The sequence below is a fragment of the Rattus rattus genome, chromosome 7 (assembly GCF_011064425.1).
Source record: "Rattus rattus isolate New Zealand chromosome 7, Rrattus_CSIRO_v1, whole genome shotgun sequence".
In the NCBI taxonomy this organism is placed as follows: Eukaryota; Metazoa; Chordata; class Mammalia; order Rodentia; family Muridae; genus Rattus; species Rattus rattus.
The window spans coordinates 50,171,319-50,187,170 of record NC_046160.1 but is presented as its reverse complement, the minus strand read 5'-3'; the positions used below and the strand labels follow the sequence as shown (position 1 = coordinate 50,187,170).

General features: G+C 41.7%; 1 protein-coding gene and 1 pseudogene across 1 annotated transcript in view; one reads left to right on the top strand and one right to left on the bottom strand.

Annotated features, from left to right (window-relative positions):
- Positions 1 to 568: 568 nt before the first annotated feature.
- LOC116906470 lies at positions 569 to 660 on the bottom strand (annotated as a pseudogene).
- Positions 661 to 4,230: 3,570 nt separating this feature from the next.
- Positions 4,231 to 15,852, top strand: part of Crppa (CDP-L-ribitol pyrophosphorylase A) — a 257,449-nt gene continuing 245,827 nt past the window's right edge. The window contains exons 1-2 of the mRNA XM_032907659.1: positions 4,231 to 5,001; positions 12,854 to 13,130. Coding sequence (XP_032763550.1) covers positions 4,751 to 5,001; positions 12,854 to 13,130 — 528 coding nt within the window. The 5' untranslated portion in view covers positions 4,231 to 4,750. The remainder of the gene's footprint in view (positions 5,002 to 12,853; positions 13,131 to 15,852) is intronic.

Here is a 15,852-nt window from a genome sequence, read left to right as displayed (position 1 = left end):
CTCCCCTCATCATCCTCAGGGCTGGCTCACCGGCAACTCCTGTAATGCACAGAGACTGCTCTCCCAAGGACTGCAGCTGGCTAGAGGGCAGGGTCAGCTCTTCTGTTCTCACACACCCAGGGGCAGCGCTTACGTAAGCCCAGGGGAGGAATGGGGCCAGTTCTGCATAACTCTCAGATAGGAACATGGTCCTAGGCAGCACCGCAGACCAGCGACATCACCTGGCCTTTGGTGGTAACAGACCCCAGCTCTGTAGAGCCATGGACTCAAACATGGGCCCCAGTGGCAGCGCAGGCCAGGACCCCCCACCATGATGCCAGGTGGTATCACCAACTGCTTACATCAGGCTGTTCCTCTCTACCTTCAAGTCTCCAGTTCTGCCTCTCTTCATTGTACCCATATCCTTCTGTTTCTCTTTCTCTTCCTTTTCTCCACCAGTTACTTGCTTCTCTTAGTGGTACCTATGTGGTGCATTATGTCAAGCAGGGGGCATCTTGGGCATAATCTGCCCTGTGAGACCTGTGTGGAACTGGACAGATAGTCATTTCAGGCTCTCTATTTTCCAGGGAATGTTAGGCTTATCATAGCTTCTTTCCTCTCTGCCACTTACTGACACACATGTGACACAGCAGTCACACCTGCAATGCCTCTGGGGACAGTGATTATTTGTCTTTTTACATGGGTGCTGAGGATTAGAACTTGCACAGCATAACCTCTTATCAACCTATCTCCTTAATATCTCAGTTGATGGTCAGGTGCTGTGGTGGTTTGAATAGGAATGCCCCCATAGACTTATGTGTTTGAATGTTTGGTCCATAGGGAGTGGCACTATTAGGAAGTGTGGCCTTGTTGGAGTAGATGTAGCCTTATTGGAGGAAGTGTGTCATTGTTGGGGTGGGCTTTGATGTCTCATATGATCAAGCTCTGCCTAGTGTGGCATTCCTTTTCCTGCTGCCTGCTGATCTAGATGCAGAACTCTCGGCTAACTCGACAGCATTGTGTCTGCCTGCACGCTACCATGCTTTCAACCATGATGATAATGGACTAAACCTCTGAATCTGTAAGCCAGCCCCAATGAAATGTTTTCCTTTATAAGAGTTGCTATGGTCATGGTGTCTCTTCATAGTGGTAGAAACCCTAAGACAGAGGCTGTAAGTTGATGCAACAGGAAATTACATCTATTACAATGAGTATACTGAAAGGAGTCTACTGTTTATGCCCATACAATATGCATAAGATATTGCCTTTACCAACAGTTGTTTGACCTTTTGCTTGCCACCAGTTAATCTGCTACATTTTGTTCATATACAGCATACACGATCTATGGATTCTTAGTGACAAGGTCAAAATTACTGTATTTATTATTTATTTATTACTGTCCTGGCAGGATCAAGGGCTTTCCCTTCCACTGGAAAGCAAATCATTTTTAATTATGGAAATGAACATGTTTCTCTGTGAGGGTTTCGTTCCTGAATGAATGATTGTGTTTAATCACATCCACCCTCTCTACTGCCTTATCTTCCTTTACTCCCCATTGAACTCTTTCCTTTTAGTCCACTTCTATGGTTCCCCGTGTATGAGAGAAAATTCGATATTTGACATTGATATGATCCCCATGTCCTTCTACTCTGTGCAAACTTTTATGACATGATTTTTTTCTTCATGGTCAAATATTCCATTATGAACCTACCATACTTTCTTTATTCATTCTTCTGTTGGACAGCTAGGCCAATTCTGTATCTGTAAAACTATGAATAGTGCCTTGATTAACCAGGAATGCCCATTATTGTAATTAGAATTTATTTCTGAAGGGATGCACAGGAAAAAAATTAGCTCGGTCATATGGTAGTCCACCTTCTAATTTTCCTGGACCTTCTATACTATGTCCTTGTGGTTGTTTGAATAGGTATGGTCCCCATACACTCATGTGTATGAATGCTTGGCTTGTAGGGAGTGGCACTATTGTAGAGAGAATAGTTTGTGTATTTTATAGATGCTTCACCTGTCAATTAAAACAAAACAAAACAAAACAATACCTACGGCCTATAGGAAAGGGTAGAATAGAAGGTGGGACATCCAGTAGGCAGAAAGAATTCTGGAATAGAGTGAGGTGGGAACAATCACAGGGGAATATGTGAGAACAGACATATGGTATCACAGCAGAGGTAACCAGTGACGTGTTGCGATAAAAAAAACGGGGGATGTGAGCAAATTCCTGGTGAGACAGCTGGAGCTGTAGGCTCCCTCGGATCTTCTTGGGAACTGGTTTCACCGATTTTTAAATTTTTACCACAACAGATTAGTATAAATGGGTTATTTTAGGTTATTAGTTAGGAAACAAGCCTATCTATATGACCTACGTATTTGTAAATATATTTCGAGTCTGAATTGTTACTCTGGGAGCTTGAGGCTGAGGAACACAGCATTACACATTATCAGGAGGTATGATCTTATTGGAGTAGGCCATAGCCTTGTTGGAGGAAGTGTGTCACTGTGGGGAGGGCTTTGAGGTCTCATATGCTTGGCTATGCCCAGTGTGGCCCAATCTCCACTTCTGCTGCCTGCAGATCAAGATGTAGAACTCTCCTCTCCTTTTCTAGCACTGTGTCTGTGTCATGCCACCAGGCTTCTCACCATGACTATACTGGAACCTCTGAAACTGTAAACCAGCCACAATTAAATGTTTTCTTTTATAAGAGCTTCTGTGGTCATGGCGTCTCTTCACAATAATAAAATTCTAACTAAAACAGTACTATGGAGCTGTACTAATTTAAATTTCCACCATGAGCATACCGGCTTCTTTGCCTGCATTCTTACCAGCCCTTCTTTTCTTGTAAAAGTTCCGTCCTTTTGGGTGGCTTGCTCCATAACCCACTTGTTCCTCATTTCACAAACTCTACATTTAACATATCCTAGCATAATAAAAGTAATGGTTAACACCACGAGACACATAAATAATGTACCCCTATGCAGAGATTTAAAAATGCTAACCAGCAGCCACTTTGGGAAGACAAAAGGCCATGGGTTTTATGGAGGCCAGTTTCCCTGATCCTCTGCCTCTGGTGCTTTCTGTCTGATGAGGGCTCTGCTGTCTCTGGGCTGGTCACTGGGCTTCATAAGTAACACAATCCTCTGTTATTCCATGAGATGTGATGGGGCCTTTGAGCAAGCTCTAACAAATCAAACACCCAGCTCCCTGGCAAAGAGCTTTTTCCTAGAATCAATCAGTCTTTCTGGCCCCCACCCCAGCTTCACTCTGTCTCTCAGTCCCTCCCTCTCTCCCTCACACACCCCTGTCTTCAGGAAACATTCAGCAGTGCAGCACAAATAAGCAAGCTATAATGCTTCCTTTTCATCTAAGGGTCAAGAGTTCGACAAACTTCAGTTAGCACAGAAGCTGTCCATTAGTCATAAAGAAAGGAACAAAAGAAAGTACTTTAGAATATTAGACAAAGGAGGGTGAGAGAAGAGAATTTTTTATTTTTGTATGCTTTCAATTGGCAAAGTGGATAAAAATAATGAGATTTAATACTGTAACTGGGTAATTTCAATCCTCAAGATTTTTTTTTTTAATGACTCTAATTTAGCTATTGATGGGTGAAGATTGATAATATACATGGTCAAATAATTCCTTATCCTTTGTCATTATTCAATCAGCAGTTTGTTCACTAAGTATTAGGCCCCTGTCACATTCCTGAAGCTGGGCATACAACCCAAACCAAAAGCAAAGCTGGGGCATGCTCTCAAGAATTTTACATTCCAGATCCTCAGTACAGTAGTGCTTGGCATTCGGAGTACCCATTCTATTTCATCAACATTTTCCCAGAAGGACAGGACTAAATAAGGGCTGGATGAGCAACAGGCCTGAAACTTCTCAACGCTTGTTGCACCTCTAACCCAAAGATTTATGGTTGCCTTGCCGTCATTGGCTGTGTTGTCGTACACAAGTTACTTAGCACCCACGTTCCCGTCAGTGAAAATGACCACTTGAGGTTTTTGGGTTTTTTTTTTTTTTGTTTTGTTTTTTTTTTGTTTTTTGTTTTTTGTTTTTTGTTTTTTGTTTTTCCTGCTAACGGGAGGATGTTGTTGATTATGTAGCAGTTAGTGTGGCTGCTGTCCTCCTCTGGTTACAACCAAACACCCTGACCCAATAGAATCACCTGCGGAACTTTAAAACATCCCACAGTCCTGGCTGCACACAATCAAATCTTAAAATTTGAGTGTGGAATGCAGAGTTCAGGGACTTTCTGCTTGGTGGTTCAAACGTGCAGACAGGGATGGGCATCAACCTTACAGTCTGGATTCTAGACTTTCCCTAACCATTCATCTTTCCATTTGGTAGAATCAGGGTGTCATCTGTGGATAACGAAATTCTTATGACCGAGGTGCACATTGAACTGTACCTTGAATACAAATATTTCCCACTTATTTAGAATGGGGCCTGTGACTTTGTTGTGCATAGCTGCCCGTGTGTGACTGTCAATGTGTAAGGACTGTTACCACAGACTCAGTTCGGCCTGCCCGGAGGGATAGAGGGAAGAGCAGGAAGAGAGCTGCCTTGGGGCGCTGGGACCGGGCTGGGAAGACAGGCTTGTTGGCTCCCTCTGTGATCAGCACCCGAGGCCACCTTCCCTGAGTCCGCTCGGCGCCGTTCCTCGCCCAGTCCGATCGGTGATCTCGGCCCAGGTCTGGGGTTGGCGTTTCGCTTTTAGTTCCCATCTGCACCTTGGGGTTCTGCGCTCTGCTCGCCATGGAGTCCCGGCCGTGCAGCAGGCCCGCTGAGCCTCGGCATTGCGTGAGCGGCCGGGCGGGCGCGGGTTTAGCGTGCCCGGCGTTCCCATTGTCCGCTGCCGGGGCGGAGCCCGGGAGCCGCATTGGAACTGTGGCCGCTGTGCTGCCGGCTGGGGGCTGCGGAGAAAGGATGGGCGTCCGCACCCCGAAGCAGTTCTGCCGGGTCCTGGAGAGGCCGCTCATCAGCTACACACTGCAGGCTATGGAGAGGTAACTGGCGCCGGCCATCTGCTCCCCAGAGCCTAGGACCAACCCAACAGACAGCGTGGCGGGGAGCGCCGGGCCTGGGGCCCTGGCTAACCAGTGCTTGGGGACCAAGGAACTTTTGGTTCCAGCGCAGGCCCCTTGGGGCCCGAGGAATCGCTGCTCTACGAGTGCTTTGGGCACGCTGCCACAGCGCATGCGTGCGCAGGAGAGTCGTAGCCGCACCTCCAGTTTCCTGGGCCGACACTTTTCCTCTGAGAGTCAGGCCTGGCTAAATAACCAGGTAGTAGAGAGAAGGACAGGCTCAATTCCAGCCCTTCAGTAACCGGAAGGGATTGAATGGTGAGGTTGAGGCCGAGACACCCTTAGAACAGAGACAGAAGTTAATTCCAGAAAAAATGAGAGAAGAAAGGATGTGTTACTTGTGTAGTGATGTGGTGGGTCTGAGGTGAGGCTGGAAGGGAGTATTATAAAGGGGCTCACGTTCTGCAAGATCTTTACTCTTTTGACGTCAAATGGACAGCTGTGGTGATCCCTTAAACCTTGAATCGGACTAGTTACATTTCAAGATAGATGCCAATATTTAGCATAAATAACTATTACAGGAGACTTCCATAGAAACCACCATCCTTGGCATTTTGTTCAGAGGAGCAACTCCCAACACACTTCAAAAAGTCAAAGGGACCAAGTCATTTCTCACGAGATTATTTTACTTTCTGAGTATTGGCGTTTGGTCAATGGAAGTGTGTAAAGGGCTGCAATCATCCTTGATTAGGGTAATCAAGACCACTGGTTACGTCCAAAACTCAGTCAGACCTGGAAACGATTCCAGCTACCACCCCGTCTGTGTCTTTTATTTCTCTGGATAGTACAGGGATTGCTTCATACAGCCATCCTATCAATAGCACACACCTCCAAAATTCTAGCACCACAGTGATCCTAGAAATGCTGTTTATCTTTCCGCCAATGGAATGGCTCCCAGTGGATACTGGCAGCGGATCTTTGTCTGCTTGAGCTGTACGCAGGGAATTGTATACTGTTTTCATTTAACATCTTTCCCTTGGGGAACGCTTTCTATTAAGTTGTTGTTGTTGTTTTTCATGTACCAAAGTAGCCTGAGATAGGTGAACACTAAAAAATTAAATCTTTTAATGTAAAAGAATGGTTGGAAAGGATTTATTTGTGGAAAATACAGCAAAAAGGACATGTGCTTTCCATTTTTGCTTAATTGATTACAGCAGTGTGAAATCCTAATAGCCCACTAGGGAAATTGGAATAAATTACAACAGGTTATAACAGAGGGAATGTTTATTACGTTTTGTTTGTTTGTTTGTTTGTTTGGCTAAAAAGGAACTGAGATCAGGAGTCTCAGTCCTTCATGCTTCATGACATGACTGTCAATGCAATTTTGTTTTAGGAAACCATGTGACAAAAGTATTGTGTAGTCTAGGGCATAAAACTCTGTAAAGTGGCCCAGTTCAGTTGATTATCCTATGAACCCAATTTTTACTCTTTAAAGAAAGGTTCTGCCTGGATTTGATGTTGGAAATTGTTTTATCCCTCACCGTCATTGACTGGGGGCAAAAGCTTTAGTAGCGTAGTTCCCACAATGGAGCGACCCTTTTGCAATGGGACTGACTGAAACACCACAGAAAGGCACTACAGTGATGAGTCAAAACCTAGCTTTGGGGAACATAGAGAATGCTGCTGCTCATCTTTCTGACTGAGGAGAGGCAGGGTTGATGCTCTCTCTTCGGATGTCTCTGCGTGAGGGGTTTATAGAAAGGAATCGACAGTTAATAAACTTTAGGCCAGGCCTGGGGCCAGTGTCTTTTAATCTGCTGGGTAACAGTTTATCAATACCTGGGGATTTTTAAGATGTTGACTGGGGCTAAAGTCTGCTGGGAAAAACCTGCAGCTAGCTGGGTCACAGAGGGCGTAAGGCATTACTTTTTATTGCTGTCGTTGTTTGTTTTGTTATTGGTTTTAAGATACAACAAATGGGGCTGGTGACTAGGGGGGATCATAGAAATGAAAATTCTTACCAGTAACCGGATTTCTGGTTTCAGATATTTAAGAAAAGAAAATGTTAATTAGGAGTGTAGGTTAGTGTAGGATATCTTTTCAAAAGACAAGATTACGACCACACAAAAACAAACAAATGAGGCGAACTTCAACTATGCTTATTTAGAGGCAGTCTCTTCTTCCTCAGTTACTAAGTGCACTTTGACCAAACTTTACCTAAAACTCTTGAGGTTTCTTGACCTCTCTCAGGTGGAAGACCCTGCTTAAGGTAACTTGTTCCTTGATATGGTTCACGCTTATCAAAACATTATAACCCCAATTTATAGCAAGACACTAGCAATCCAAACCCCTGTTCAGTATTTATAGTTTTATTAGAGTGGATTAGTCTTGATCCAATAGATGAGATTCTGGAGATCAGTATGTATATGCATAATAGAGATACAAACTTGTGATTGCATTCATCTGCTGCCTCTCTCAGTGCTGGGAAACGGGAGCTGGCCCAGGCTTAGATTTTTATTTTATTTTTTAATTATTTTTTTAAGACTGCAAGGTATAGATTTCAAAGTATTAACTTACGGTTTATTTACCTTCTCGTTTTCTATGATAATGGTTTAAACCATTGCAAGTTCTGTTAGCCAGACAGGTGAGAATGATGAGTGTTTCCCTAAATGTGCCACACTGATCGCGTGAGTTAAACTGAGTTGGTAAAAGTGGGAGAGGGAAGAGGGAAGAAGTGTTTAAGAGATAGTATTGATCCTGGTGATTTGTGATTGGGAAGGAGAAAGGTGCTTAGGATACCTTTGGTTGAATGGTAGGACAGAAGAATTTCATTCCTTAAGAAGATCGTGTCTTGTGAAGGCTACAGGATGAGAGCTTTGTGTTGCCTTCTCCTTGAGACCTTCAAAAACAGGCAAAGGCCATTGGCTCTGAGGTTCCCAAAACAGTACCAAGGTAAGAAGACTGTTTTGGCTAAGGGGAGAGCCACCTGCCTTTTTCATTAACTCAACATTTTGTTCTATTGGCACAAAGAGGTGAGATTCTGTAGACAAGGCTCCAGTGCAACTCAGAGTTAAGTTTCCACGAAGGCAGTCATGGTAGAGAGCTGCGGCTGCCACCGTCCCTTTAAGGCTGCATCTCTGAGCCTGGGTCAGAGCGTTCTGTAGGTGTTAACTCTCTTGATTTTCCCCAGGTATGTAAGTAAGTATTTGTGTAAATGTTCTGCTTTCAACTGGCTTTATTAAACTGTCTGAGCAGAGCATGCTTGTAACCTTATTCCAGGAGAAAATAACTTCTGAGATATTATATTTCCTCCTCAAAATGTCTGTAGGTGTTATGGAGCTTGGGGCTACGTTTATATTTGCTATGGAATGTGCCAGGAAGGAAACAATCATGCGGATTTGATAGAATTGGGCTGCCGGGGGTTTGGTGTGGACTTGTTTTCAGCTCAGAGGTAGGCTAGATGCTTCTGTTCAGCAAGTATTTACTCAGTGCGCACTGTGTGAGGTACTTAAGGCCTTCCACAGTCTCATGATTTTACATTATTAAAAGTCTTTTGCAGAATTAAGATTTAATTCTATGACTCGAAAAGAATGCGAATAAATCCTTTGGAATACAAACAGTACTTAACAAAAGCTTGCAGTTCTTGGGTGTATCCTGGGTTTGAACAAAATAGCATTGTAAGCCCACTACCCCTTGAGTGGTATGAAGTAGTGTTTTCTAAACCTTCACTTTTTTGAGGGAGCTTTTTCCTATTTTATACTGTGTATTTTATTCTCTCTTTTATTTAGCCTAGTCAACAATACTGAATTTAACTTAATAGGAAGGCGTGATGATGCACAATGGTCGCTGGAACACACACTTTGAGAAATGGTGGTTTAAGTCATTTTAAAGCTGACCATGGTGGTTCACACCTACAAATCAGGAGGCTGATGTAGGAAAATTGTTCTCTGTTTGAGACCAGCTCGGGGTAGGTAATACATTCCAGGGCAACCTGTATTAGACATTGTCTCACCAACAGTAATGTCCCCCCACCCCCTGGAAACACTGGGGCTAGAAAGATGGCTCAGTGGTTAAGAGCACTTGGGGCCCTTGTAGACGATTCCGGTTCAGTTTCTAGCACCCACATGGCAGTTCACAAACCTGTGTCTGTCTTGTCTCACTGGACTGTATGTGTATGGTGCACATACACTCACACATTTAATAAAGCTAATACAATTGCCTGGGAGTGGTCCTAAGATACAGCTTTGGCTGTTTATGATTATTTACATCTAATTGAATTCATTTGAAACAGCAGGAATCATTGAACAGATATTTGAATGCTTATGTTCCACGTTAGCCTTTCATTTTTCTCCTCGACTCTTTTGTATTTTAGTGGACTGTAATTTTTTCCTTAAACTTTCAAAAGTTATCTCAACTGAATTCTCTGGAGAAACATGCAATGGAAACTAACAAAGGCAATCAGCTTAGGGTCAACTTAGTCTCTTGCTTTATGGAAAAATTCTGCCACTGATGTAGCTGAATATTTATTATGACTCTTCTATAATAAAAAGAAAATATGGGACTATGTTAAATAATCAACAAATTTTATAGCTTTTAATAATTCCTTTCTCTCTCTCTCCCTTCCTTCCTTCCTTCATTCCTTCCTTCCTTCCTTCTTCTTCTTCCTCTGCTTCTTCATCTTCTTCATTTTTCAAGACAGGTTTCCCTGTGTAGCTCTGGCTGTCTCAGAACTTGCTTTGTAGACTAACTTGCCCTTAAGCTCCTATGGATTACCCTGCCTCTGCCTCCCAAACACTGGGACTAAAGGCATGTGCCACCATGCCCAGCTTACTAGCATTTTCACCTAATTATGCAGGCATTGTTTCTGTCTAGTTAGCAAGCGTTTATTACCATCTGGTGTGTGATATAAGGAATGCCATCCTTCTGTGCTCACCATTGTTTCTCTTGCCTTGCACAAGAGAGGGCATATGCTAGATGCTTGGCTGACATTGGTTGAGTATCCCAGTAAATAAATGAAAGAAAGTTTTTCTTTGCTGGAGTTATTAGAGTTTACAGGAAATTGACTATTTTCCTGCAAAAGCAACCAATGCCACATGTTTCAACCCTGGTCACAGAAATGAAGTGTTAGATGCAGAATGGTCCAGAGTGACGTTCTCTCTCTCCTAGATGTTAGACTTTCCTTCTGAGGCAGTGTGAGTACATTTATACAGGGGGAGCTCAAAGGTAGATTATTCACACCAGGAGAAAACAAAAGGACTGGGCAGGTCATTATCTCTGTGTCCTCAAGCATAACATTGAGACCACAGTGATGTGTCCCAAAGAGCTGCGTATAGAGATATTGTATGTAGAATCCTCCATACGTCCCATAGATGCTAGCAAAGATTCCATATTTTCACTGTTTCTATAACTAATATTACTGAAAGCAACATATGTGCCAGGTTTTGGGATGTGGTCTTTCTGAGAACCAGGAGCCTAATGAGAGAGAAAATTACAGACTGCAGCATGGCACGTAATGACCTTTGGGAGACAAGTCTTTTGGGAGTGGAAGGAAAGGAGGTCACACCCAACTTTATGGTCAAAGAAGGTTCCTTGATTGGGCTGCGTCTCGACCTGAGGATCAAGTAAGGCTCAGAAATGAGTTGGTAGGCTAGGGAGAGAAGGAAGGGAAGTATTGAGAAAAAAGAGAGCACCACAGAGACATGCTAGTAAGAGGATATGTTGCCCTCTATATTGGTTTACTCACAGTGTGAGAGAATCAATTTAAGTGAACAGAAGCTTGACTTTACAGAGGATGCAACCTGTTATATGTGGGGAGGGTAGTTGAAGTGGGGCAGCCTAGCTAACAGGAAATAGAATGTAGGTTGGAAGCTGGCCTGACTTTAACTTTCAAAAACCCTGTGATTCATAATGCTAACCATACCTCTTGCCCCTAAAGGTTCCATGATATCTTAAACTAGCATTCCCAGCTGGGGATCAAATCTTTAGGTACAAGTGCCTGTGTGGACATCTCAGACCCACATTACTTTCCTATCAGGGAGCAGCCAGGCTTGAAAGAAGAGGGTCATGGCAGAGGGAAGGCCTGTGTGTTTATGGGGCTAGGAGGAGGCGGCAAGTTCTACACAGGTCTGGGCCAGAACCTGTTGTATGGCCTTAGGGCTTGAACTTGAGAGGGATCATCTAGAAGTAGCAAGAATAAACTGTGCTGGGATAAGATGTGACAATTAAGACCCCATTCATGAAGTATCAGACATGAGAGATTATAAGAACGAGGCATTGAGCCAGAACCTTTCAGAACTACACACTGAGGGGGGGCAGTGCAGAATGGTGGTTTTCCGGTTGCTATAATATTTGAGAATAGTATAATTTCCACACTGCTATGGTGGGGTAAGTTCTAGAATTGTCAAGGATGACAGTGGTATGGGGGATAGGCTAAGCAAACCAAAGAAAAATTTACAAGTAATCTCACTCTGTAGATTTTATCACTTGGAAAGACTACAGATCGCTCATGGGCATTTTATACTGTTGCATGATTTTCATCATTGAAGTCTTCTTGAAATGTCTGAGAAAATATAAAAGTAATTGAGTGCCTCCGAGGAGCCTTAGGGTATAAGGTTAAAAGCAAGAAAACCAGCACACAAGTGTAAGACGTTACAGTGAGCAGTTTAGTCATTCAATAAACACTTATTGATAAAAGTATGTGCTGCCATGGAGCCCGTACTCCAGAGGATGAATGTAAACAAACAAACAAATGCATGAACAAACAAAGTGAACCAAAACAAAAGAAATGCTGTTTTGTCAATGGAAAAATAGCATTTTTCTATCTTATGTTCATTTTAAATAAAATAGAAATATAGAAAGGTATATAGTCTATATTATGAAAGATAGTAAAGGAATTATATGAATCTACTGTATAAATTAAAGAAGTCTATTCTATACATTATCATGTAAATGTCTTCTGGAAAACACTACCCCTGTAAGAGACAGCTTAGAGGTGGGTCTATCATTGCAGGTTACAACAAGATGTCCTTAATGTTTGTTAAGTGCATTTCCTGTTATCTCTGATTTTGAAACTTTACTTTCAGGACTTAACTATTCTACCATGATTGTATAGGGGTTCATAGGCTCATAGCCTTACTTTTTCTTATTTTAAATTGAATTTTGTAGGTGGCATATAAAATATTAGAAACTTTAAGTGACTTTTACTCTGAATTGACTGATACTGTGGGTCAGAGGCATTTGTCCTGGTTTTGGCCTGTATGCAGGTCCCCAGTGTCACTTGCTGTCACTGTATAAGCCTGTTAAATTTGTTTGATCCCAGGGCCAGAATGGACTGTGATCAGTCTGGTGGAGGTCTGTATGAGATCAGCTACCTAATTTTAATATTTGTGCAGTTGGTTGTAGCTCAGGCAACATCTTGAGACAGTCAGCGTGTGGAACTCAGTAATGTTTTATATTGTTCTTACCCTACTGCAGGATAAAATAATAGAAAAAATATAAATTTAAAAGTACAATCTTTGGTATGTTTTCTCAGATAATTTGTAGCATACAATTTGTTCAAATATAATTGAAATGAAAAGTCTCACGTATCTAATATATGGAATTGTATACTTTATGTACTGTTCTGTGTAAGACACATAGAGTGTAAAAAATCACCATTATTGATAGTGTGAAATGCTCACTGATTCTTAGACTTAATAAAAAAGCCTAGCAACTGAGTTTTCAGGATTAATCTCCCAATGTAGATCAATTGATACTTATTTATACTGGAAATTCAGTTCTCTTTTATGAGCTTTAGAGTTCATTTATATTAAATGTACACATGCTTTCTTTGTAGAGTATGCTGGATAAAGGACATTGTTGTGACAGTGACAGGGAAGAACATGGAAGCCATGAGAAGTATCATTCAGAGGTATGGGCATAAGCGCATCTCACTAGCTGAGGCCGGAGCCACGCGTCACAGATCAATTTTCAATGGACTGAAAGCCCTGGCAGAAGATCAGCCAGGCTGTGAACTCACTAGGCCAGAAGTTGTGATTATCCACGATGCCGTGAGACCTTTCGTTGAGGAAGATATCCTCCTGAGAGTTGTCCTAGCAGCTAAGGAGCATGGGGTGAGTGTTTGATACTGATAACGGGTAAAGGGCAAACATGGTGGTGTGGTCACTTCGCTGAGCTTTGATAGAAATATATTCAACTGTCTCTAAGTGGGAGCAACCACATGAAGACATTACTTTAGGGCTGTCATAACATTGCAGACTGTGAGACATGGGCTTCTTTTATCGTTATTGTGATATGAGCTATGTAGAGAAGAATAGACTAATGATATAACTAGAATATATGCCTATCATGCTCATTCAGTCCCTCCTATTCTCTTACAGTTAGTTCTTCTTTTGCTCTTCATGCTACCTGTACCAACATGTACATTTGTTTACACATATCCATACATTACTGGCTAGGTTCCACATATGAGCGAATACCTAGTTTATTTCTTCCTGAGATTGTAGATAATGAACATAAGTTGTAAAAAAGGGTATAAAGCTAAGCATTTTTCCTAGTTCTAATTCTGTTCTCAAGTTTATTTTTTGGTTTTGGTGGTGGTTAAGTATATTAAAGATATTTAGTACCGAAGCTGTAAAATTTAATGTACAGTTTCACAATTTTTGTTTCAATGCCAATTCTAACTGTATATACTTTCATTAAGTTATGTAGACTTCGGGTCTGGTTAATTTGGGTGTGTGATGTTTTTATTTATTTAAAAATTTTCATAATGAAATTTATAAATATATATACATACAAATAGAACTTTAATAAGTGAAATTCATAGGCTGTTGTATTTCTGAATAGAAATCTGGCAGAAGTGAAGGACATGCACAATTAACAAAAATCTGACCTATGGAATTTGATTTTGTACCTTGAGTCTGTCGGCAATGGCTCATTCTCTAGAATGGATAGCCATTCATGACTTTTGCATCACTTTCACTAGTCATTTGAAGAGGACAAGATTGTCTTCTGTTCTGTGTCACTTGGGTAAACACAGGCTGGACAGATGCCTATGGCTGTCTGTACAACATGTGTACTTTTTTCTGTTCATCAGGCAGACTTCTGTTAATATGGGCACAGGCATCAAACTGAAGTTTGCAGTCTAAATTTGAGATGGGGAAAAATAGTGTATGGCACTATCCCAAGGAAGACATATGTATGTCTGTTTATCCCGAATCGAGAACCAATGACAGACTAAAGCAAGGTACTATGGTAGTTTGAATAAGTTTGGCCACCATAGATACATGTGGTTGAGTGCTTGACCCATGGGGAATGGTACTACTAGGAAGTGTAGCCCTGTTGGAGGAAGTGTGTTACTGTAGGGGCAGGCTTTGAGATCTTCTAAGCTCAGTCCATGCTTCTCGCCGTAATGAGAATGAGCTAAACTTCGGAAACTGTAAGCTAATTCCAGGTTATAAGAGTTACCTTGGTCATGGTGTCTGTTCACAGCAATAAAATTCTAAGATGCCACCAAAGCCCAACTTGTTGAGCCAAGGATTTTTATTGGTGTTATTTACAAGATGTGGGTGAGCAGACTCCCAGGAGCTGCCTACACCAGCGTGGGTACAGCTCAGGAGAGCTAGAAATGTCACATTACTCAACGGGTTGCTAAGTTACCAATAAGTTAACTAAGTTAACACTGCAGCTCAGTGGGTTGGAGAGGGCCTTTCCCCGGGTAGCTTATTTGATCTCTTTTTCTTCTAGGCAGTTTAGCTGGTTTCTTTCCAGGTAGTTTCTTCTAAGAGCTTGGCTGACTTGCCCTTTCTAGGCAGCTTCACTTCTCTGAAAGTCTTCTAGGCAACTTGGCTGTTCTGTTTTTTTCAGTTGCTGCGTACTTCTTGCTATTTCTATAACCAGTATACTAGGGAGAAGCCTAGAGTAGCTTGTCAGTTTCAGAGACTTCCTGAAACCTCTAAGTTGTTTACTTCCTCTGGTTAATGCATTTCCCTCCAGGCTGTATGTTTGTCTCTGTGGAAATGACTACACACTATATAGAGATAGATAGTTAAATAAAACTCAGAAAAATGATGCTTTTGTATTTGAACTCCCCTTGGTAGTGTCTTAAGCAACAGATTATTTTTCTTGTTCTAATTAATATGCTCAGGGTGTCATTGTTTTATGCAATTAATAAAGCATATCAAAACGCATGGCAGGTACATTTTTTAAAGTATGTCAAGGAGAATTCTTGAAAAGAAGCTCTCTGTAAAAGTGGATTGACTGATGAGAGCTGTGGTGGAATGGAGAGGTTGGAATCTTGGAGGTTGAGAGACTTATCCAGACATTATCTCTAGCTAGCTTTAGCTCCAGGAGTAGCCATTCCTTATTCACCTCTGTGCTGGAAGTAATATCCTGTGACTCATGATAAAAAGCCTTTGGCAGCTATTAACTTAGCAGAACACTAACTTCCACCAACTCTAAAGCAAAGATTGTCATCCGATAGCAACCGTGGCTGATAGGAGAGCTTTCCCCATCTCCCTGTCATTTCCTCTGTGATATTTCCACAATTACATTTGAAAAGTGTCTTGATTTATGACTTTCTCTGCTTTGTTACTATAAAAACTTTATGCAACGGCTTCCATGTTGGAACATGAAATTTAAAGTAACCTAAATTTGTGTTCCCAGGCTATGATTAGTCAAATTTGGCTGCAGAATAAACTATCTTCTATTCCTATTGAGGTGAGAGCTGTTTTTTTTTTTTTTTTGACAAACATTTGTGGAAATTCTTATTCAACTGTCATTTTCTAAACTGTGACTCAAACTATTTTTAAAATTTAATCACATTTTAAAACTTAA